Below are 24,753 nucleotides of genomic sequence, written 5' to 3'. Positions count from 1 at the left end.
AGCTAAAATACTTCCCTCAATTTTATAAGGTCAGCTTCATGTTTGGAATAAATAAGCATGCATGTTAAATTCCTTCTAGGGTCTCTACCTTCTGCAGTTAATTCTCTGCATGTCTCTCTGTTGTATGTCAGGCTGTGCTTATGCCTACTTAACTGTAGTGGTTCCTTTGAAAGTGCTGTTAGAAGTAGCAAATTAAAGAAGACACTTGTTTGGTCCTGCCCAAGCTGGCACCTTGCTATCTGTTTAGGTTTGCTGTCAGGGAGGAGTCGGAGAGGAGAGAGATGGAGAGATAGACCAAGCCAGGTCTTAACCAGGTAGAGGAAAGGTCCCCTGCCTGGGGTCCAGTTGGAAAATGGATCCCAGGCCCCCAGCCTTCTAAGGAGAGCCTGTCACAGCCGTGCTCACCATCACCCAGGTGCACAGTTTTATGTCCCCAAACCCCTCTTCTAGGAGTCAAGGAACTTTCAGGCTGAGCAAACCACCTGCCACACATGCCTTTCTTAGTAACTGTGTCCCGAGGCTGGGGAGGAGGAGGGGCAAGGGTGATAAGGTCAGCCTGGCTGGAGTGCAGGTGGGTGGGGGTGCTTAAGGTAGAGGAACAAAGCCATGAAGCAGGGCCCCCAGGCTTAAAGTGGTGGAGCCTTCCTTTTTCAGCCAGAGGTGCTTACCTTCTAGTGAATCATCTATACACAGAAGCAATTTATGCTCTTCATTATTCTTTAGCAAGAAACAATTTCCTACTCATCTGTCACTTTAAGACTAAGGGCCTTACACTCTTTGTGCTGAGAATATAGTAGCTCGTTGTACTTCAGTTCTATTTATGTCCCATTTGGGGGTTTGGGGGCTTCCCTTTGACAAACACACAAAAAAGAGATTGATACAGCAAGAGCCTTAGAAAAACGAGAAGGCAGGCTCCGGGAGTGTGGTAACCTCGTGTTATGCCCTGTTACACACAGGGGCTTTGGCCTCAGTAACTTATCGCAGGCTACCACCGCCTTGTATATATCATCCACACCAAAATGAAAACACCCGTTTAACTCTTGAACAGCCAGTCATCCGTCCTGCAATGCGGGCCATCATGCCCAGCCTCCGGATGCACGGACATGGATGGACACACACACAGCCCAATCCACCAGCTGGATAGCCGCCTGCCTTCAGGCCCAGTCACTGAGGGAATGTTTATAACCAGGCCCCTGAGGTGCTTCTTGCTGGTCTCCTTGCCCACTGCCCTATCCCCCAGGCCTTGGCCTGTCTGAAGATGAGACCACATTCCCTGCTCTCTGGGAGCCCCTGGTCCACTCTGGGCAGCCTAGCAGATGTTAGTGATGCAAGGCCAAAACTCAATGACTACTGTGTGGGCAGGCCTTTCCCAGAGGCTGTGCATCTTCATGGTGGCTCTGGGAGGCCGTTGCAGGGGCGAGGGTGTTCCTTCCCAGTGCCCCATGGGAGGACTTGAGCTGCTGAGTCACCCACTTGCCTCAGATGTTCCCTAATTTAACCACAACTGCACCCAGCTGGGACTAGGATATGACATGGGTTGGGGATTGGTTTGTCTTGTTTCTGAGCCAGCGCCATGGGCAGCTTTCAAAGTGAGGGCTGTGGCCAGGTGCAGCGGCTCACACCTGTAATCCTAGCACTTTCGGAGGCCGAGGTGGGAGCAATTCTTGAGCCCAGGAGATCAAGGTTACGGTGAGCTATGATCGATCACACCATTGTACTCCAGCCTGGGTGATAGAGCGAGACACTGTCTCTAAAAAACAAACAAAACAACAAAAAATACAAAGTCAGGGCTGTTTTGTTCTAGATGACCTGTCTCCAGGGCTGTCACTCACCCCCCACACCCCTGGAGTCAACATAGCTTATGGGTATGCTTCTGTAGCACCCTAGCTCTGTCCCCCACCCTTGCCTCAGACCTAGAAATATCCCTCACCTGGCTGACCTGCACAGAGCTTCTTGTTTGTTCCTCAGGCCATAGTTTTCCACGTCATGTGCTTCACTATGCAAAAAGCGCAGTGGGGCTACATCCTTCTCAAGCCTCTGAGAGGCAGGTCATGTCCTCCAGGAATTGGACAGGCCTGCGATAGGGCTGGAGTGGGTCTTTTAGAAACCCCAAATCCAGGGGAGATTACAGGGCCGAAGATACAATTCAAAAGAAGTCCTTTTTTAAAATTTTTACGTAACGCAAGTTACACGTTGTACTAACATTGATAGAGCTTCTTTCTAGCTTTTCTAATTGCACAGTCCTGGGTGAGTACATTGAAGCTGAATTTCCTGTGACCCAGCCTTGCCAGTGCCCAAAGCAAGGCTTAGTCTGCCCGTTGGATGCACGCAGTGATGTGCTAGACCTGACTCATGAGACTTAGTTGTTAAATTTTGAGAAATTTTATGATCCAATTGTCAAAAACAGCCATTATTTAAAAACTAACAACCAAAAATACTATGTAAACTTTCAGTCAAATAAATTAAAAACAAGAGTAGCAGATACTCAAAACTTATCCCTTCCTCATTATTTTACATTTTATTATTTATCTGCATGCATCTATTATATCTGTCTATAATGGTATGCCACTACACACACCAAATCTGTGTTCGGTGACATCTCGTTAGTAGCCTGAATATTTACACCACAGGAATTGGCAAACACTATCAATCAGGATTTGATTTATTGTTTTGATAATTATGTAGACTTAGAAAAGTGATGGAATAAATGTTAATAGTGCAGATTAGACTTAAAAGTGTGTCATTGTAAATGACACAATAAATTGTAAAAAAAATTCTTCCAGTATTCAAAAACTTACCATCCAGTTCAGCAAAGAAGTTGCTCACATCATTGACAAACAAATGAATTTCTGGTATGTTTTTGTTGTTTCATTTTTGTCTTACCTGTTAAGGTGTGTGAAAATATCAGCCAATATTCCTGTTGGAACTACATTCAGAGAGCTGGTTGTTAAACAACACACCACTGGATACAGCTTTGCTGCAGGTCCCATGTATTTTACCACTGCCATGCCTTTGCTTGTGGCTGTGTCCTTTGACTGTCTTGCCCGAGTCCCCTTTTGTTCACTAATTCATTTATTTAACAAATAAGTATTGAGTGTGTACTATGTGCCAGGCACCAGGGACACAGCAATGCACAAAACAGACACAAATATAAATTCTGTTCTAGTGGAAGGAAAGGAACAATAAACAAAATAAATAAATATGTTAACTGTAGGCTGGGCACGGTGGCTCATGCCCTGTAATCCCAGAGCTTTGGGAGGCCAAGGTGGGAAGATCATTTGAGGCCAGGAGTTGGAGACCAGGTTGGGCAACATAGTGAGACTCAGTCTCTACAAAAGATAAAAAAAAATAGCCGGCTGTGGCAGTGTGTACCTGTGGTCCCAGCTACTTGGGAGGCTGAAGCAGGAGGATCGTTTGAGCCCACTTGGGAGGCTGAAGCAGGAGGAGTCTGAGGTTGCAGTGAGCTGTGAGACACCACTGCACTCTAGCCCAGGCAACAGAGCATGACCCTGTCTCTGAAAAAACAAACAAACAAACAAAATCAAACTCTTCCCTCTCTTCTTCAGCACACAATTGCTCCCCTCTGTATCTTGATCTTCCCCACCAAGTGGGAGCTCTGCCTCCACTGTGGTCACATCTTTCAACCTCACACTGAAGGAGACAAGCCTCAGTTCAAGGGCAGGGTCTGAGCAGAGTCGTGTGTGCGCAGCTGGGACCTTGAAATGAATGCCCAGCTTCAGAGCAGAAAGCCAGGAAGAGAGAAGCAGAACCAGTTTAATTAGAGTTTGTGAAAATGGGATGCCTCCTCCTAGTCTAGTTAGTTGTTCTCAGTGCTGTGTGTGGGGTTAAAGGGAATCTAAGATGAAACCTTTGCACCTGAAAGGAGTTAAAAATATTTAATATAAGAAATACCACAGGATGGCCTGCTCATTCATTTGTCTGTTTGTTCAGCAAATACAAGTGTCTACCCTGCCTGCGCCAGGTGCTGTGAGCTCTATAAGCTATAAAGCCGAATGATCTGTGGTCTCTCCCCTTGAGGAATTTTCAAACTCGTGGAGCAGTTTATAATCCAGATCTCTGGCCAGCAAACACAGTGGTCAGAATGCTCCAGAAGCCTCCTCCCTCTCTCCAGAATCATCAAGCACCCGGAGGTAGCCATTCTCCTCTCTTTGTTCTCCCCCCTGCTTAGCATCGACCTCGGTCTATGATTCTACATCTGTGTGTATATTTGATTGATGTCTGTTTCTCCCATAAGGATGTCCGCTCTGGGAGGGCAGGGACCCATGTCTGTCTTGATCCCAGGGCCTGGCACAAGGAGGTACTCAGGAAGGGAGGAATGAGCATGGAAGGGGGAGATGGTGTGGGTGAGAGCCCTCAGGGGCATCCTAGAGGATGAGCCCTCATTCTTTGACATGGGGCAGGTGAAGCCAAACTCCTGCATTTGTCAAGGTGCAGCCCAGACAACACCTCCATGATGTGGCCTTTTTTTACCCCTTCTCTGTGGATAGATCTCTAGAAGAGAACACAGCAATTTGCATTACAGCTTTTATATAATTCTTAACGTTTTCTTGTGTCACAGACCCCTGTGCTAATCTGGTAAAAACTCTAAGCTCTGATTTCCAGAGTAGTGCTCATGGTGTGCTCACATGTACACACTGACTGATATATCCAGTATGTTTAATTTTAAGTTTCAAGGGTGTCACAGGCTCCCTAAAGCCCAACCATAAACTCAGCATCGAGAACCCTGCTTTTAAAAATGTGATCCCCATAGTAGACACACATCCTGTTCCTTTGTGCCCCAGTATCTAGCACGGTTCTTGGCATGTAGGCAGTACTCAATTTGTAACAGAGTAGTCCCCCCTTATCTGCGGGGGATACGTTCCAGGACTCCTAGTGGATGCCTGAAACTGTGGATAGTACTGAACCTTATACATACTGTGTTTTTTCCTATACATAAATGCCTATGAGAAAGTTTAATTTATAAATTAGGCACAATAAGAGATTAACAACAACTAATATTAAAATGGAAGAAGTATAACAATATCCTGGAACAAAAGTTATGTGAATGTGGTCTCTCTCTTCCTTTCTCAAAATATAATACTTCATTGTACTGTGCTCATCCATTTTGGGACTCGGTTGACAGTGGGCAACTGAAACCTAAGGGAGAACTACTGTACCAGGTGGATGAATAGGAGGAAGAATGGGTAGACGGGCATTTACAAGAGTGTCCTGGTTTGCTGTGACCTATATAGAGCTCAGCTAGTAATGCCATTGAAGTCTAGGGGAGAGGGTCGCTCGAGCAGAGAATGGTAGCACTCTTAGCCACTGGTCTGTCCTGGCCCTAGGACTGTGGTTCTGCCCACACCCAGGAGGCCCACCAGGTCCATAAGACCATTTTCCAAATAAAAAGAACATGGTGTCTGACATTGTCTGATCAGGGGGCAGAATATTTGAAGTTGGGCCTGTGTCAGAAAATCAGGGATTATGTGATTTTAAAGGAATGTAACTTAGTCCTTCCTGAGGCTGACTGGGTTGCTCTTGGAGCTTCTTTCAACTCCCAGAAGGGGATGATCGGGCCCAGGCTATACTTCCCATGGTGGCTAGGCTAGTCCTCCAGGTCTGGGTCCGAGGGGCCTGTCATGGCAGCCCCTCTGCTGGTCACCCATGTTGGGGGACTGAGCCCTAGCAGTGCTCCTTGATGCTGCTTGTTACTGCCCATCCCCTCCCAAAAAAAAGTGGCAAATCCTGGATTTTAAAATTTTCAACTCTAAAACCTTGATTTTAAAAAATTTTAATCCCAACTTTCCACATAGGATATTTGATAATGTTGATTTTTAGATACCACAATAGTTCAAAACCATAGGGAAAAAAAAACTTACAGTACTAGAATTTGCTTGGAAAACAGTTGTCAAGGAAATAGATTTTGCAAAACATTTCCTCCCAGGAGAGCTCTCTCTTTCCATGTATGCCCACATTGAACATTATTCTCCCATGCGATAGTGGTAGGCAAAGGTACTATAGGCAGGTCTTTTGTCTAGCCAACATCTAATTATGAATTAAAGCCCTTGCTGGCACTTACACAGCTCAGCAGCCAGTGGTGGACAATGTTCACATTCCGTTTATAGTGCACCTGAAGTGTTCTTGGACATACAGGAACAACAGAAGATTTCTTGGCCCTGGCTGTAGGCTGGGGAATAGGATTCTGTAAACTCTATTAGCAGACAATGGAAGCATCTGATAGATGGAGCTGAAATTGCAAAACATTGTTTCATTAAAAGAAAAGGTGAAGACTCAGGGGCAGGGGCTGTGACTCAAGGCACTCACATAAGGAGACACTTATCTCATGATTGGATGTGCTGGCAGCCCAGACACCAGCCAGTGCTACTTGGAGGATCTGTCACTGTTAGATATGCCAACAAATATATGTACTGCTCAGTTGTCAGTGGACCTCACGAGTGAGGCTGGCAGCTTTAATTATCACTTGTGAGAACTTAGTCAAGAAAGTGCTGGCCCGGTGAGAGTTATGGCTGATGACCCGGGCAGGTGGTTAATTACAGATCTCTCCATTCCCATGGAGGTACCTGGCCCACGTATAGACAGTTTCTGACAAAGAGGCAGAGAAATGGCCATATCTCTCCATTATTCCCATTTGTGTTGGGATCTATTGAATTTGCAATAATCTTTAATTATAGAAGCTATTACTATGGAATGGATTATCAATGTTATTCGTTTCTGTAATGTTGCCTGGTAACATTCTTTTGTGTCCAAGACACACATGTCTCTATTGCTGCAGCCTGAAGAAGCGAAACCTTCCTCTCTCTTGGCCATTTTCCCATCACAATATTATAAAAAGCTATTTTAAGAATTGGGAGAGCCCAGTCTATAGGGTGAAAAATGGACTCAGTGTGATGACAGCCTATGACTTCTTAAGACTTAATTTTAACCAGAATGGTTTTTCTCAATAAAGTGTTCCCCAGTAGCAAGACAGGAAAATGCTTCCAAACAGTTAAATGCCTACTGCTGTCTTCTTCAGATAACATTCTGCCCCATTACAGACCAGTCTCTACTGTGGGACCCATTTTGCACACCCCCACGGACCACATGAGACACGAGAAGTTGTGAGTCTTTAGGTTTTTGACGATTTCCAACCTAAGAAATGATCACTGGTGGAGAAAATAGGGCATTAGGTATTGCAGGTAGAGTCTGTTTGTATCTCTGTGAAGTCAGGTTATCTCCATCATCCTGCTGATTTTCAAAATTGCCCATTAGTGGAAGAAATGGTGGCAGAGTTATCACCAGAAGTACTCAAAATCATTCTCTTTAAAGGTCACACTGGTGGAATTTTCAGATAATACTTGGCATTGCTTTTTTTTTTTTTTTTTTTTTTTTTTTCAGGAAAGCAGCTGCTCTGGCCATGGGGGAGAGGTCATCTACTGGGTTTCGGATCTCACATTATGGCTGTAACTGCACAAAAGTGGTTATCACTTAAAGATAATTACATTCAGCATTGTTCATGCTAAACTCTTGAGATGGACTGATTGGCATATTTAAATCTCATCTCCAGGCATTTGCTAATTATCATAGCCTAGTTGGAGGAAAAAAAAAACCCTAATCAAATAGCTGTTTAGTGATACTTTGCATTTTAAAATTTTGCTGGGTTCATAGGAAGAGAGGAAATGTGCCTCTGAGTTTCTTCTGGTTCTTTCCCTGACCTCAAGAGGGTTTAAACTTTTGATGGTTTAAATAGCCATTGCTAACCACTCAAGAAACATTTTTGCTTTTAAATTCTCCATCTTTTTGCATCATTTCCATCCCTGACCCCCTTTCTCACTTGGCGACTTTGCATCCAGGAAGGGGGACTGTTCAATTCTAGCTAATGAGCCCCATCTTTTTATGTATTTTAAGTGGTCCCAGCTAGACCTGGAGTCAAATCTGAGAGCAAATGGTAACACACATGTTTTTCAGGTTTATAAATGGAACACCAAGTCCATAGTAAAAGTGAGAGGAATTTCTCCCTCTTGTTCAGAAAAAGAAAGACAAAAAGAGCAGCTTCTCAGGTCAGCAGGTTGCACTGAAGCCCCCTCCTCAGGAAATGGGGATGTGGTGGTGTTTTATTAACAGCGGATGGTGAGGACCCCCACCCCCACCCCCACTGGCAGCTGAACAGGCATTGTTTTATGCAATGGTTTTCTTCACCCACTGTGCTCAGAATTCAGAAAACCCAATGGTTTCCTCCTTTATACAGAATATACAGCTGTCAGTGACAGAAATCTCACCAAGGCCTTTCTTCTATGGGGAATATCTGAAAGGGCCTGTCTCTGAGATGTATGAAAGAGCCCATGAGCCATCATCTCCCATAGTTGTACCTCAAAAGCAAGTACAGGGGGGAGGAATTTTGTGAAGCTTCTGTCGAATCACCTGTCACTGGCCGTCAGTTCATGTGGCTCCCTTCTGTGGAAGGGTCTGTTTTGCCCACTCGGCAGGAGCTGCCATTTCCCGCAGCAGGTTTACAGCCACAGCAGGAAGTCCCAGGTCTGGAGGCAGCTGAGGAAAGAGAAAATCCTGGTTCTGTTAGAAGCCAGAGCAGCAGAGCTGGGGAAGGTGCATTCAGTTATTGCGAGTCGGACACATGGGCTTGAGGGAGGTGGGAGGAGAAGATTCAAAACCCGGCCAGCTGAAGGGCTGGGTGCACTTTGACTCTGATCATTGTTCAAACAATCAGTGAAACTTGAAGATCTGCGTTTTCTCTCTCCTAGTCTGTCCCTCTTAGTTCATCACAATTAAAGCCTTTTTGTTTTCATAGTTAATTGTTCTTTGGTATTCTATTTCAAGGTTTTGAAATCAAATTGCTTGATGTTTTACTCTCTCCCATGTGATTAGGTTATCTTTTATAACACGGCTGCAGTAAGCCTTTCAAGAGCACAGTGCTTCAGCTCAGCGCTGTCAAAGAAAATATCCTAAGTGTCCCGTGAAATTCAGTTTTGTAGGAGTGAAAAAACACCACTAACCCCTTATTATGAATCCAGAAGTGCTACCGCATATCATCCATCATCACAGACCTAGAAAAATGAAAAGAAAACCTACATTGAGCTGTCTGATTAATGCAAACTCAAGGAGTGCTTATGGGGTGCCAGCTACTTGGCTTCGTAGGATGAATGAGTCCAGGGCGTGAGTCATTTTGTGTGGTATTTGTAAGGCCGAGCCCGTCTGTGTACTGCTTTGGAATTCTCTCTCCTGGCGTGAACCGGTAACCTTATCAGTGAGTTTTGCAAGCTTTTCTAGCCAAAAAAAGAAAATATGTACTTTGAAATCTCTGCTGATGGAGGCCTAGGAGGAACAAAGAGAAGAGCCTAATGCATTTCTCAGGCCATAAATGGGAAACAGGAGGAGCAATTTTTTTCAGATATTAATGAAAGTCTCAGCTCAACTATCATCTTGGAGGCCTTCTTTGGCCACCACCACCCACTCAGTCACCCTCTACCGCCTCACCTTGCTTGGCTTTTCTTCACAGTCCTTCTTACCATTCAGAATTCTCCTGTTTGTCACTATCCCCCCACACCAGACTGATACGCTGTGAGGGAGCGACGCCGTCCGTCTCGTTTACTGCTGTGTGTACCAGAACATGGGGTACAGAGCAGATGCTCAGCAGATATTTCTTAGTAGATGTCAGGTGGGGAAGGTTGAGAAAAGAACAGTTAAGTGGCAAAGATTGGAATCAGACAGACCTGTATTTGAATCCAAGCCTGCTAGTTATTGGCTGTGTGCCCTTTGAATAGTTATTGAACCTCTCTGCACCTCAGTTTTCTTATCTGTAAAATGGGCTTAATACTGCTTCTGAGAGGAGCGACGGAGGATTAAATGAGATAAAGTGTGTGATCACGCGTGGCGGTGGGGCTAGTACATGGAGGTGCTCAGTAAACCTGGCTCGTTCTTCAAGCCTCAATTGACCTGGTTTTACTGGACATGAGACAGGCCCTTCAACTGCCTGTGAATGTCCAGTAGTTCTCAGGCCTCCTTCTTGAGACCAGGAATGAGGAGAATTCTGCTGACCCTCTTTTGGCTCTAAGAAGAACCAGGAGAAAATGTAGACGATTCCACATGATTCTTCACCATGGCTTTCCCAAGGAGTCTGTACCCAAAGCTGGTTTCTCCAGAGATGGAAACACTGGCTCAAAAACAAGACTCCTACCCTCCCTCCTGGAGCCTTTGTTCTCATCTTCAGCTCAGGGCCTCCCTGTAAACCCCAAAGGTCCCGAAACCTGTCACCTAGGCCCCCTTGCTGATGCAGAGATGCCACTAAGCAGTCCTGAGACGGTGGTTATCAAGGCTGAACTTCCAGATTCCCAACAGCATCACCTCCCTGGGAAACCCATGCATAGAGATCACAGTGTTCCCTACTCCAGGCAGGATCTATCACTTGCTTAATATATTCCTTGTTTTCTCGTAAATCTCTTTCCTTCTTTCTTTTAAATTGTTAAAGTTTGGGCAAAAGAACTGGTTCAGCCTATTTTATGTTTCCAGAGGCTCTAGGCTCTGCTGGGGCAGCTTGAAAGCAAGCCATGCATTCCTTCCAGCAGACAGCCTTCAGGGAGCGGGGATTTGGATGTTTCTCATTTTCAAAAGAGAAGCAGACATTAGGATGGGCCGCTTAGCCCAGACACTAGGCAGCAGCCAGCCTTCGTTTGATTCTGTGTGCCACATGCTGTCCAGAGGTGCTGGTCGATGTTTTGTTGGTTCATTGGACAGTGGAGCAGCCCGGTGAGATGGAAGGGACACAGACTTTTGCATCAGCCAGACCCTGGCTTCAAACACTGGCTCTGCCACCTGCCAGCTGCATAGCCCAAATGTTGGGAAAAGGAGACACTAATCTTACCTCTGAGGGTCGTTGGGTAGGAAACAGTTTGCTATCATGGCTAAGAGTGCAGGCTCCAAGTTATCCTCCTGCATCCATTGCCTGTCTCTGCCACTATTTGTTCTGTGTCCTTGGGCAAGTTATTTAACACTCCAGGACTCAATTGCTTCATCTTATAAAACAGGGATAATAATGGTAACCTACCTTGCAGGGTTGGTGTAGGATTAAATGCTCGTGAAGGGCCTAGCCCAGTGCAAGGCACACAGTCAGAGCTCAGTGGGTACCCACTCCTGCATAATAGAGGTAATACATGTGCCATTGTCAGTACTGATGTGCTGCATTGACTCCCTTTGTTCGGCCAGGCTCTGTGCTAGGGGTTGGGGATACAGAGGGGAATAGGTCAGTGTTCAAGAGCAGGGGAGGCAGACAGGAAAGAAATTATTGTCCTGTAGAGGTGCTAAGCATTGTCATTGATGGATGGCAAGGGACTGTAGAACAGTGAACTCCAGAATGCTGGCACCCCTGCTCCAGAGTATCAGAATTTCTTACGTGGAAAAGTGCTATGGTGGAGTGAAAAGTGCATTGAGATTTAGAGGGTTAGTTTGTTCATTCAGTTATTCACTGGCAAGTGCAAAGGTCTTGAGGTGATGTATTAGTTTCCTGTTGCTGCAGTAACAAATCACATCAACTCAGTGACTTATAACAGAGATTTATTCTCTTATAGTTCGGGAGGTCAGAAGTCTGAAATGGGTCTCACTGGGCTAAAAATCAGGGAGTTGGTTGGGCTGCATTCCTTTCTGTAGGCTGTAGGGGACTGTATCAGTCAGGGTTCTCCAGAGAAATAGAACCAGTAGGGGAGAGAGGGCGGTAGAGAGAAGAGGGGGAGGGAGGTTATTTTTAGAGAGAGGGTCTTGTTCTGTGCCTAGGCTAAAGTGCAGTGGCGTCATCATAGCTCACTGGAACCTCAAGGGATCCTCCTGCCTCAGCCTCTGGAGTAGCTGGGACTATAGGCGTGTACCACCACGCCTGGCTAATTTTTCTATTTTTTGTAGAGATGGTGTCTGGCTATGTAGCCCAGGTTGATCTCGAACTTCTGGCCTCAAGCAATCCTCCCACTTTGGCCTCTCGGAGTGCTAGGATTACAGGCGTGAGCCACTGCGCCTGGCCTAGGAGGATATTTATTAGGGGAATTGGCTCACACAATTATGGAAGCTAAGAAGTCCCACAACAGGCCGTCTGTAAGCTGAAGACCAGGGATGCTGGGAGCATGGCTCAGTCCGAGTCTGATGGCCTGAGAACCGGGAAGTTGATGGTATAACTCTTGGTTCAAGGCTGAAGGCTTGAGAACCTCTGGGGTATCTGGTGCAACTCCCAGCATCCAAAGGTAGGATAACCTGGAGCTCTGGTGTACATGGACAGGAGAGGGAGGATGTTCCAGCTCCAGGAGAGGGAGAGAGAGAGAATGCACCTTTCCTTTACCTTTTGTTCTGTCCGGGCCCTCAGCCAATTGGATGGTACCTACCACGTTGGGTGAGGGTGGGTCTTCCTCACTCAGTCCTCTGCTTCAAATGCCAGTCTCTTCTGGAAATACCTTCACAGACACACCCAGAAACGATGCTTTACCAGTTATCTGGGTATCCCTTAATCCAGTCAAGGTGACCCCTCAAATGAACCGTCACAGGGAGAGTCCCTTCCATGGGCCGCTGGCATGGCTCGGCTTGGCTCACGGCCACCCTCTCCATCTTCAAAGTCAGCAATGGCTGGGGGAGTCTTCCTCACACCTCATCACTTTGACACTGACTCTCCTGCCCCCTCTCTTATAAGGACCCTTATGACCACATTGGGCCCACCTAGATAACCAGGATAATCTCCTCCTCCTCAGGGTCAGCTGAGTAGCAACCTTAGTTCCGGTTTACTCTGTAACCTAACATACGAGTGTGGAGGTTAGGCTGTCAGCACCTGTGGGCAGCATTGCTCTGCCTACCACAGGCGGGAAGGGGCTGTGCGTGTTGGAGGTGATGGGCAAAGGACGCGTGGCTGCAGCGTGGCGAGTCGGGAAGTGGCCCTGGGAGAGCTCAGGGAGGCAGGTGTTGCTCCACGTCTTGGATGCTCTTAGTGGAATGACACTTAATGGCTTGCATTTTCAAAGGATTGCTCTGGTGGCGGTAGGCAGGAAGGGTGGGGGGAGGTGGGGCAAGAGAGGAATCAGGAGAGCAGCTGGAGACCATGGCCGCTGGGCGCCAGAGGAGAGCCGGGTGGGCTGGGTGGGGAGGAGGCGAGTGAGAGATGGGTGTGAGGTGGGGAGAAGAGGAGCCTGGGGAGGACAGAGGTTTCCGGCATGAGCAGCCAGCAGGATGGTGGTGCTGTCTCCTGACGCAGGGAAGATGCACATGAAGCCCGGGCACACAGCAGCCCCTATAACACTTAGCGGGGGTGTTCCGTGTGCCAGGCACTGTGCTGAGGGCCTTGCGCTGTAACAAATCCATGTAGCACCCACGTGAGGCAGGTACGCTAATTGCTTCATTCCGTGGCAGTCAGTGGAGTATTGTGGCAGTGAGCACAGACCGCCTGGGCTCCTATCCTGGGTCTGTGACACTTGGGCGAGTGTCTCAGTTTCCCCATCTGAGGATGAGAGTAATAACATACTAATTTTATAAGTTAGTGTGAAGATTAAATAAGTTAATATATATGTAGAGCACTGACTTATGGAAAACACGGGGTAAGTGTAATATAGCAGTATAATTATTTTTAAACAGATGAGAAAATTGAGGCACAGAGAGGTTAAGTATTTTGTCCAAGGACACACAGCTAGGTAGAGCAGGGATCCAAAGCCAGACCTTAACTGAGATGCCTTCCCTCCTTCTTAAGAGCGCCTCCTAGAGCTGTAGTGAGAACTGCACATGGTGATGTATGCAAAAACACCTAGCGGGGTATGTTCCGTAAATGTCTGCATGCGGAAGTGTAGTTTCTTTTTCTGTAAAATGGAGTGATGACCTCACCTTGCCTAACTAACAGGTGACCCCGAGGCTCAAATGAGGAAGACAAAGCACCTTGGAAATGGTAGAGATACCTGCATGAGGATAGGTTTTGTACTACACTTCTTTAAGCGGGTCTTGTTGAACAATTTCTTGTTGGAATTTCACTTGTAGGTAAACTGAGGTCTTCTCCACTGTCACTCAATCTTTGTCCCCCAGCTGCCACTCAGTCGTGGTAGCATCAAGCTGTTGGGGAACCATTTCAGTGCAGTGGCAGGGCTTGGATTTGCTCCTACATCTGGTTGGTGTTGCCTGTCTGCAGACTCTGCACCAAGACCGTAAAGGTGCCACACTAGGAAAGTGTCCCACCTGTTCCTGCTGCTGCTTGTGGCCGGGGTCTTGTTAAAATGCTGATTCTGATTCAGCAGGTCTGGGGTGAGGCCTGAGATGCTGGATTCCTAACACGCTCCCTGGATGTGCCCAGCTGCTGGTCCCTGGTTTCTGGACCCCATTTTGAGCAGCAAGGATCTATCTGCCTCCAGGGCACACACACTCAGCCATGATACCTTAGAAACAGCTACAGATGGGCTCAGATTTCTGAGACTGTGCAAATCTGAATCCCCACAGGCAGGATGTGGGAGCGCTGTCTGGACCTTAGATAAGTTGGTAGTCATAGCACATCTTGATTTCCTACATTTGCCTTTTAATAGCCCAAGCAAACCTGAAAGTGAGAGGGTGGGAGGCAGCTCCTCCCCTTCTATTCCCCCCACCCACATCCAACTTCTGAACGCTAGACCAGGGTTTGTGTGTTTGCAGGTGCCTCATCAGCAATCACCAATCATGTCATGTTGCACCGATGGATAGGGGATGGATCAAGAAATCTAATGTGGATGGTTTTCAGGTACCAAGCTGTCAGCTGTTTCCTTGGGCTGTGTTGGAAGTGGGAGGGGGAAAAAAAAATCAACTCAATGTTCTAATCTCTCTATCTGTGCAGTCATTAGATCCCAGAATCATTAGAGACCAAATCCTTTCCTGCTCAGCCACTGCACATGAGGGCAGGTGTCACTGCTGGGAGACGCTGGTAAGGCTACGCGTCATGGTGTTAGGACTTGTCTTTAATGACTGGGAAAATCCATTTCCCATCTTGGCAGCTTTGAATGTAGCAACTGTGGTTCTGGGTCACTGCCAGATCTGGCCCTGTGTATGTGTGTGTGTTTGATTTTTAAAAGACAGGGAATGTCTCAATATTCATTTCTCACCCACTTCCTCCCTAGTTGCCCCCCAAAGAACTTTCCAATGCGAACTTTCTATTAGTTTTCCACTCTGGAGGCAGCCTGCCACCATCCACATTTCCTCCCCTCCTGAAATGCACCCTTTCTCTCTTGGTCCCCTCCTTCTGGGGCTCCTTGGCTGGGTGGGCGTCTGTGCCTGGGCGACACAGTGGATTCTAATTGCTTTTCTGCAGGAGAGAATTCTCGAGCTCTAGGATAGGTAGCAAGAAAATCTTAATAATGTCTGCTTCAAACTAGTAAATATTTTTCATTTTAAGATTTCATGTCATTTTGATTTGTTCAGGTAGACGACATCTTTTGTTGAAGGAAGAACTGAAGGGATGTCCTAGGATTCAGCTCTGATTGCTCTGCCTGCGTCTCTATCATTGGAGCTTTGTTTTCAGCCTTTGCACGACTCGGGTGAAGGGAAGGCTTTGTGGTCTATTGTTAGGTGTTCTTTGAATCTATAAATCACAGACTGCAGGAGAGGAGGGGCTTCCAGAGACCATCTAGAGCCACCCTCTCACTCTAGCATAGACACATACATACAAACAATGATTGTCTATGGTATATTCCTAGAACCCGGTAGGGGCAGAGGTACAATTTCCCTTGGAGTGTAGTCCTCATGTCTCTTTATTCCTATTGTCATGTTCTTGAGTCTGTCCTGAATATCTCTTGCTGTAGCTCAAGCTACCCCTGGCCCTTGTTCTTAGAGACACGATCATCCCTGTGTGTCCTGGCTGTGGCAAGTCGCTTCCCCTCTCTGAGTCTCACATAGTTCTGGGAAAATTTGGCTTTGGGAATAGATGGTGTCTGTGGCCCTGAAGTTCTGTTTGACTCTCTGGAATTCTGGATCTGTGCATCTGCTGATGTTTCTCTTGCTGGGTGGCCTTCTCTCTGACCCCTGCTGTGAAGACCTTTCCCTTTTTAACCAAAACCCAGCTCAGTCCCATCTACCCCATGGCCAGCCACCCAAGCACTCCCTTTTGACTTAAGGATAGCACCATACCATCTCTTCTTTTTGTTTTTCACTTTAACAGACTTTATTTTTCACATCACAAGCATTTCTAGGTACTCATTGTAGAGAATTAGAAAATTCAGAAAATATGGGTCAATAAAAAGAAAAAAAATAAAAATCAACAAACTTCTCACTATCAGACATAACTGTTGTCAACATTTTGATGTATTTCCTTTCAGTTTTTTTTTTTAAACACTCATACATAGATCAACCAGTGAATTTCCTACTATATAATTTGGTATTCTGCTTTCCCACTTAATAATATATAGTGAGAATTTTGCCTATCATGAAACGTTTGTAAACATAATTTTTAATATTCTACTTTACATCTCAGACTTTATTTAGCCCTTGTATAATTATTTCTAAATGGGAAAAATACCTATCCTGTCAAGCCCACTAAATCCCCAAATCAAATGAGATAAAGTATGCAAAGAGCTGTACAAATGTAAGCAATGATTGTTTATGTTAGTTTTATCTCCCCAGGTGAACTTATTTACTGTATCGTCACAAAATTGTTATACACTTCCCTGTTCATCAAGTTTTGCACAGTGGTGGGCAAAACAAGCTATCCGGCTGTAATCTTTAAAAGGGCATGTACATATTAATAACTTGTTTTTTTTGGAGACATGGTCTCACTATGTTGCTCAGGCTGGTCTTGAACTCCTAGGCTCAAGCAATCCTCCTGCCTCAGCCTCCTGAGTAGCTGGGATTACAAGGCATGTGCCACTATGCCTGGCTGATATTAATAACTTTTAATTTTGTTTCCAGCCATTTTTTTAGAGACTCTGGTCTGAGGAAATTATTCACAATATTTTGTGCGCAAAGATATTCACTAAGGCATTATTTACAATAGCCCCAAACTATTATAGAAATCGCCAAAATATCTATATGGAAGGGAGTTTAAGTAAATGGTGATGAATCTACTTGCTAGGCCGTTATATAGCTATTAAAATGATGTTTACAAAGGCTTTGTCATAAAATTGAAAATGTTTATATCATAATTATGGGAAGAAACAAAGAGATATGGGTGGAAAAAAGAATAAAGAAGACACCAAAATGAGAATGGTGGTTAGAGTTGAACGATGAGGGGTGGTTTTCTTTCTGTCTGCTTTTCTACAGTGAGCGTGTGTACCTTTGGTACATTAAAAGGTAGATTGATAGGTAGATATCAACCTTATTTTTAAAATTATCTGAAAAGATATATGCAGAAGAGAGAAGTAGGGGGCACAAAACTGAGCTCGAGAGACAGCAGTGACCCAGAAGTGGGAGAAGAGGGCATGGCGGGGGCTGAAGCCCGAATTGAGCTGAAACTTCTGGAAAATTCTCAGAACCACAAAAGGAGCCTTTTGATTTTTTTTTTTTTGGAGAAGGAAGAACAGAGGAAGGATGGGCACCTCATTTGAATGTGCTAATTAATTATAAAAGGAGAGACCAAAATTGCTAGTTCTCAATTGTTTGCCAGGCTCCATCCTCTGCCCAGGATGGGATGACAGGCTTGGTGAGGCAGACACGAGGACCCACCCAGGCCTTTGAGGAACCAGGGGCTAAGAGGAACTGCAGGGAGACTGGCAAATGGGCCAAATTCTGTCATAACTTATAAAAAGTAGAGGGAAATAGAATTCTGTAATGTATAAATTTGGGTGAAAATGGCATCAACCTCCAGAAAAATTTCCTAATGATTCTTTGTTTTTTTAAATCATTTCAGACTCATAGAAAAGTTGCAAAAATCTAACAAAGATCTCAGGTTTACCTTCACCCAGATTCCTCAAATGGTAACATTTTAAGCTGTTTTCTTTCTCTTTTTCTCTCGTTTGCACTCTCTCTATAGATATACACATATATGTAATACACATGTACATACACATTATTGTTTTCTGAACCATATAGAGTGAGTTGCAAATATAATGTCCTTTACCCCTAAGTAATTCATTGTATTTTTCCAAAAAGATAATGTAGATACTTTTGTATGCAATTACAGTAAAACATTGCAATGAGAAAATTAACATTGATATGATGGTACCAACTGATCCCTATACCCCCTTCAAATTTTGTCAGTTATCTCAATAATGTCCTTTACAGCAAGAATGATAATTCTTATTTCTGCTCCAGGATCCAATTCAAGATCATTCATTACATTTAGTTGATGTGTCTTTAGTCTCCTTCAGTCTGGAAATCCTTGGCCTTTCCTTTTCTTTCATTTTGTTGTTTTGGAAAAGTAAAGGCCATTGATCTTATAGGTAGCTCTCAATCTGGGTTTGTTTCCTCATGGATCAGTTCAGATTATATGTTTGGCAGAAATATTACTGGAATGGTGTTTTGTCCTTTTCAGTGTGTTGTATCAGGGGCATATGGTATTTATTTGCCCTCACTAATAATTGTTTTAAAATATAAGTAAAGCTTTATTGAGATATAATTCACATACCATAAAATCTACCTTTTTAAAGTATAAAATTCAGTCATTTTTAGTATATTCACAGAGTTGTGCAAATTATCATCACAATTTTAGAATATTTTCATTGCCCCCAAAAGACCCCATAGCAGTCACTTCCCATCTCTCCCTTCCCTTAGTCCTAGGCAACCACTAATCTACTTTCTGCGTGTGAGGATGTGCTTATTGTGGACATTTCATATAAATGGAATCATACAGTAGGGAGCATTTGTGTCTGGCTTCTTTCACTTAGCATATTGATTCAAGCTTCATCTTTGCTGTAGCATTTATCAGTTCTTCCATTTCTTTTTTTTTTTTTTTATTTCAGCTCTTCATGGGGGTACAAAAGCTCAGGTTATATACATTGTCTGTGTCCCACCCATCCCCCTGAGTCAGAGCCTCAAGCGTGTCCATTCTCCAGACAGTGCGCCTGGCATTCACCTTGTAGTCATACCTCCATCCCCTCCCCCCCTACCTCCCCGAGTCAGCACCTTCAAGCGTGACCATTCCCCAGACGGTGCGCAACGCACTCATCATGTAGGCATACATCCATCCCCTCCCCCCCCCCCCCCCCCCCGTCTCAGTCTGATATCCGATTGGTATCCTTCCCCGATGTGCATTTAGGTGATGATCAGGGAAACCAATTTTCTGGTGAGTACATGTGATGCTTGTTTTTCCATTCTTTGGATACTTCACTTAATATAATGGGTTCCAACTCTCTCCAGGAGAACCAAAGAGATGTCGTATCATCGTTGTTTCTTATAGCTGAGTAATACTCCATGGTATACATATACCACAGTTTACTAATCCATTCATGGATTTGATGGGCACTTGGGTTGTTTCCACATCTTTGCAATTGTGAATTGTGCTGCTATAAACATTCGGGTACAGGTGTCTTTGTTATAGTTCTTCATTTCTTTTTATGGCCGAATACTGTTCCATTGTATAGATAGACCACACTTTGTTGATCCATTCAGTCAATGGACATTTGGGTTGTTTCTCCTATTTGGCTGTTACAAATAGTGCCGCTATGAGCATTAGTGTCCAAGTTTTTGTGTGGAAATATGTTTTTATCTTTCTTGGGTGTGTGTCGGGAGCCCCAAGACCATCCTTAGGTTCAGTGATTCACTAGGAGGACTTACAGGACCCAGCACGTAGTCTGTGTCCTTCTCACAGCTTTGATCTAGTACAGAAGATACAAAATTAGCAAAGGAAACAGCTCAGGGGGAGAAGTCCAGAGGAAACTAGGGGCACGTTTCTAGGAGTTCTCTCCCAGTGAAGTCACATAGAATGTGCTTGATTCCTGTGGCATCAAATTGTGACAACAGGTGAGGTGTTTTCTTCCAGGGAAGCTCTTTAGAGATTCAGTGCTCAAGATTTTTATTGAGGGCTGGTTTCGTAGACAACCCTCTGCCTAACATGTCTATAATTCCAGATTCCCAGAAGGAAAGTCATTGTTCAACATAAGCTACATTGTTTGTACAAACAGTCTAGGTATATAGTGAACCACCCTTATCGATTAGAGAATGATGGGAAAACCAAATTACCAGATGCCGGAGGAGGGCCAACCTTGTAAGCAGGACTTTCTGAGGCTAGAAGTCTGAGACCTGCCATATTAACTCTTCTCTGCAGATATATACCTGGAATTGGAATTACTAGGTCATACATAACTCCATATTTAACTTTTTTTTTTTTACCAAACTGTTTTCCGGAGTGGCTGAACCATTTTCATTCCCCCCAGCTATTTGTGAGGCTTCCAATTTATCCACATCCTGGCCAACATTTTATTGTCCTTCTTTTTTACTATAGCTTAGTGATTTGCAAGCATTTAGAATAAAATATGATGATCCATAGGAGCCAAAATGGGTTCTCTAAGAACAATCATGCCAGTTTAACCCCATATTTTCCTTTAAAAAAAAAAGCAATTTATTTTTTCTGTACTAGTTGTATTAGGACAGGGTGTTTTTATGTTTCAGCCCCACCTTTCACCATATCTTCATGTACAGAAATGGAAAAACAAGGGTTGTACTGATTGCTTGGTGGATTCCTTACTTGCTTGTGGCTGACATCAAAGAACAGTGCTGGGTCCAGGAGAGAGCCTTCTGCTGCTGTCTCCCCAGCTCTGTCCTCGCCCATCAGTTTACATTCTGTCCAAAACCTGGGGGAGATGCAGATGGCCGTCCCATCAAGTCTGCAGATTACCCAAAGCAGGCAGACACACACGTCGAACGATAAGATCTGGTTCCAGAAAGATCCTGACAGCAGGGAATGGTAGGCAGAGTCCCACAAGAGGGAAGTTATAAGAGACAATGGCAAGTCTACCCCTACAGGATCTGGTCTAGATGTAACCAGGGTGAGTTTGCACTTTGGTCTCTGCTCATTACCAAAAGAATAGCCCGCCACAAGACATGGGTGACAAAGTCTTGGGGCACCTGGAAGAAGTTATGTTGCTTGGGGTCTGCAGTTTCAGAGGGTATCATGGTTGAGTACAGGGAATTCAGAGCTTTGCCACAAGGGGAACTGTTGAAGGAGCTGGCTGTTCAGCTGGCCAACAGCTGGCTCCTGGTGGCTGAGGGTCTGTGATGTGGAAGCAGGATGCACAGTCTTCCCTGTTGCCTGCAGGGGAAAACAGATTTGAACTGATTAACGAAGGACTTTGTGAAATTCCGCAATTGCATGGGCTGTCTGGCAGAGTGGTGAGCACCCCATCACTGGGGTCTTCAAGGAGAGTCTACTTAATCCTCCATTAAGGAACTTCCATGGGGAAGATGGTGGCCTGGGTGACCTTGGAGGTCTTAGAACTGCCTAAGCATGAAGTCAGGGACTGTCCATCTCTAAAGCCAAGTACAGATATTGCCCACGGCACATATCACCAGTTCCAGAGCAAAACTATTAGCCTGTCTGTGGTCATCCTGTTCTTGTGCCCCCACAGTGCTACCTGTCCATCAGAACCCTTGGGTACCCAGGAGGCTTCCCTTAAGATACGCGCTCACCCCCTCTGAGCACCTCTTGTTCAGCAGCCCCTGCTCTCTGGCCTGTTTGCCTGTTACGCGTCTTACCTGTGATGTGTGTGGTCCATATCGAGTCTCCCAGCCGTATGTTAAGCTCCAGAGCCAATTTTCTTGTTTGTTTCTACAGTCATTCAGCAGATACTTAATGAGCACCTTCCACACTGTGGAGCGTGCACTGTGGGGCGTGCAGCAGTGAATGGGTGGGGGACTGGCTCCACAGTTGCAGGTGTAACAGCTTGACTGCGACTACATAAGATGGTGCATCAGAAATGTAGGGGTGGGAGTGTGAGTTAGGGGCTCACCTTAAGCTTGGCTGGGAAAGGGGCCTCCCTGCAAAAGTACTCTTTCAGCTGGGACCTGAAGGCAGATGAACAGTTGGCCAGAAGGAAGAGGGTAGGGGCTGGGAAAGCATTCCCACCACGACTGCAGCCAAACATGGGACAGGACACCTGTTTGGTGCTTGTTTAGGGTGTGTTAGGAAGAGAGGTAAGGACCACCTGGCTGGGGGGGCTGTCCCATCCGCTGCTCATCCAGCACCAAGCTGAGCCCCCTGTAGCCTGAGTCAGGAGGCACGTGTGCGTTTGAGGGTCTGCATGTAGAGGCAGCTCTGATTGCCTTCTGAATCCAGGCCTGAGTGACGCGAGGACCGTTTGTGCCTTCATTCCCTCTGTTCATGTGGACGACTGTGAGAACGGGCCACATTCCAAATGTGTCCACGTTCCTGCGGTGACAGCTTCTTTGATAACACGTAGATGCCTGTGATTCTCGTAATTACTCCTGAACACCCACTTCTCTCTCTAGGCAGGGGAAGTTTTCAGGGTGGGGTGTGCCCCCTCCAAATCTCTGCTCCTTTTCTGCTGTCATTTGTGTTTTAACAGCCTGCTGCTCTCCCCTGCCCCCAGCCACCTGCCCTCCCTCCCCTCACACTGACTTAATAGAAGGAGCCCCAGATAAGAGAGACCGAGGGAGAAGGCCAGTCTTCCTCAAGCCCTCGTACCCAACAATTATTTTCTATTATTGCCAATTCAAGATAAGTAGAAAATAACAGAGGAATGGAACCACGACTCCAGGCCTATGCCAAGCACTTGGCATGTGTTACCATGACTTTTGCCTGTGTGTCGCATGGGAAACCACATGTCAGGCTACTCATGGGGTGGGGCCTGCTGCCCTGGGAGATGAGTGAGCCGGATTCCCGCCTGGCTGCTGTGCTACTCTGACCACGTTGCATCTTGGAGCCTCAGTTTCATCATCTGTGAAGCAGAAGGTGGTACTAGGTTATTCTGCCATTTCATGGAGAGTCCTGGCCTAGACCTGCCGGGTCTGCCTTCCTGGTGTGCACATTTGGGATATTGCTGTGGTTATTGTCCAGATGTGCCTGGAAGAGATGGACAGCTTCTGAGAGTGAGCCCCAGGACAGCTGAGCGTGGGGAATCAGGTGGAGATGTTCTAGAAAGACAAGTGCTGAGGCAGGAGACACAGGCCTTAGGGTCTGTCCCCTAAGGCTTCAGAGCCAGAGGGCATGGGGTTAGCCCCAGCACTCTCACTGACTCAACTGGGCAAGCTTGGGCAAGTGACCTCAGGCCTAGGATCTGTCTCCCTACCTATGAAGTGGAGTTAACAGTACCTTGCTCAGGGGGATTGTTCTACTAGATTGTAACAGGCACTGATTCAGCAAGAGTTAGTTTCCCTCCCATCAGAGCATCACTTTAGGCCAGAGCAAAACAGAGGGCTTCGTGGAAGAGGTGGCTTTTCACTTAAGCACTGAAAGATGGCTAGAATTTAGTTAGTGCTTTTGTGTCTTCTCTAGGAAATCTACAGGTAGACTCTGGACACGTGGATTTAGCCAAGGAGAATGGCTTTCCCAGCAGTTGTAACTGTACGATTAAAATTATGGTGAAAGGAAGTCACCTTGTTTAATTTGGAAAATTTGGAAGAGTATTATTTAGGTGGAGTTTAAAATCCTATTGCAAAGGGCAGAGCCAGGCAGCCAGTCCACACCATTGGAAATTGACCACTGAGGTTCTCTGTATTCTGCTTTTTCTTGCAGATGATGCAGTTTGCCTGGCAGAGCTATAAGCGCTATGCAATGGGGAAAAACGAGCTCCGTCCACTAACGAAGGACGGCTACGAGGGTAACATGTTCGGTGAGTTGATTTAAACCACTTTGATGTCAGGGAGAGCCGCCGCCCTCCTGGTGGCTGAGTGGAACCTTATTTCTGGCTTTTCACCTTCTGACTTGTGTCCCTATTTCTCCGGACCTGGGGGCTTCCACGTCTGTGCTCCTTCTGGGCTGTTCAGGCTTCTGAGCCCTCCTAGACGGGGTGGGGGGTGGGGGGAGACCCATATGCTTCTAACCTTACAGACCTCTTTGCATGTAGTTATTTGTTTCTTAGAGTGAAGAAACTTGGACATGTGAGTAGGGATGGTGTGGATGGAGCTATGTTTCCACAGAGATGGTTTGAGGACTCGAAGGACACAGAGGGCTGAGCTTAAATCTGCTCCTCCAGAGTGTGGTTTATAAGAGAAACCAAGCACATATCCAATGAGGCGGGTACACTGGCTGCCTTTAGAGTCGTGGGGGTTTGTCTCTCACATGCTACCGGGTGGACAAATAGAAGAGCCGTGCGTTAGGAGTAGCAGTACGGGCTGTTTCTTGGCAGCTTTATGCGTTCTAGCTGCAGCCTCTCTTGTTGTTGTCTCTGCCCTCTCCTGGGCACAGGATTCTCCTAACCCAGAGCCTTGGGAGCTTCTCTCTGCTTTTTGGATAGCCTACAAGGTACCTACTTGTGGGCATGGCCTCAGGTTCCAAAAATAACATCCCCCGAGCTGCCAGCTCCCCTCTCATGTACAGCAGGGCTTTACATGAGAAGATGCTAGAGACTGGCTTCCTCCTTCCTGAGACACAGGAGCTGTGTGGGTCTAGAGAGAGGAAATTCCTTACCTGCAATCCTCACCCCGTACAGATACAGGCTCCTGAAGGCAGGAGCTAAAGAACCAAGTCTGAGTTGGAAATTCCCAAGAAAATCTTAAAGGCAAATTTATAAGGGCTGGTCCCTACAGGTATGGCCCTGTCAGGGGTATTCGTGTGTTGGGAAAGGTGACAGGGATCGACCTTCCTCCTCCTAACCAGTCTGCATCATAAGCTTTCTGGCTGTTCAGACAATTCACTCCCCTTATCGGGGAGGGTGTATGGATTTG

The 24,753-nt window shown here is 45.9% G+C and overlaps 1 protein-coding gene across 3 annotated transcripts in view; it reads left to right on the top strand.

Annotated features, from left to right (window-relative positions):
* The window catches only part of MAN1C1 (mannosidase alpha class 1C member 1), a 131,440-nt gene that overhangs the window by 28,502 nt on the left and 78,185 nt on the right, over positions 1 to 24,753 (top strand). For all 3 annotated transcript variants that reach the window (XM_045545940.1, XM_045545941.1, XM_045545939.1), the window contains exon 2: positions 23,603 to 23,699. In XM_045545940.1, coding sequence (XP_045401896.1) covers positions 23,603 to 23,699 — 97 coding nt within the window. The remainder of the gene's footprint in view (positions 1 to 23,602; positions 23,700 to 24,753) is intronic.

The sequence above is a fragment of the Lemur catta genome, chromosome 3 (assembly GCF_020740605.2).
Source record: "Lemur catta isolate mLemCat1 chromosome 3, mLemCat1.pri, whole genome shotgun sequence".
NCBI classification, from domain to species: Eukaryota; Metazoa; Chordata; class Mammalia; order Primates; family Lemuridae; genus Lemur; species Lemur catta.
Note: the sequence above shows the minus strand (reverse complement) of the source record. Positions and strands in the feature narration are given on the sequence as shown.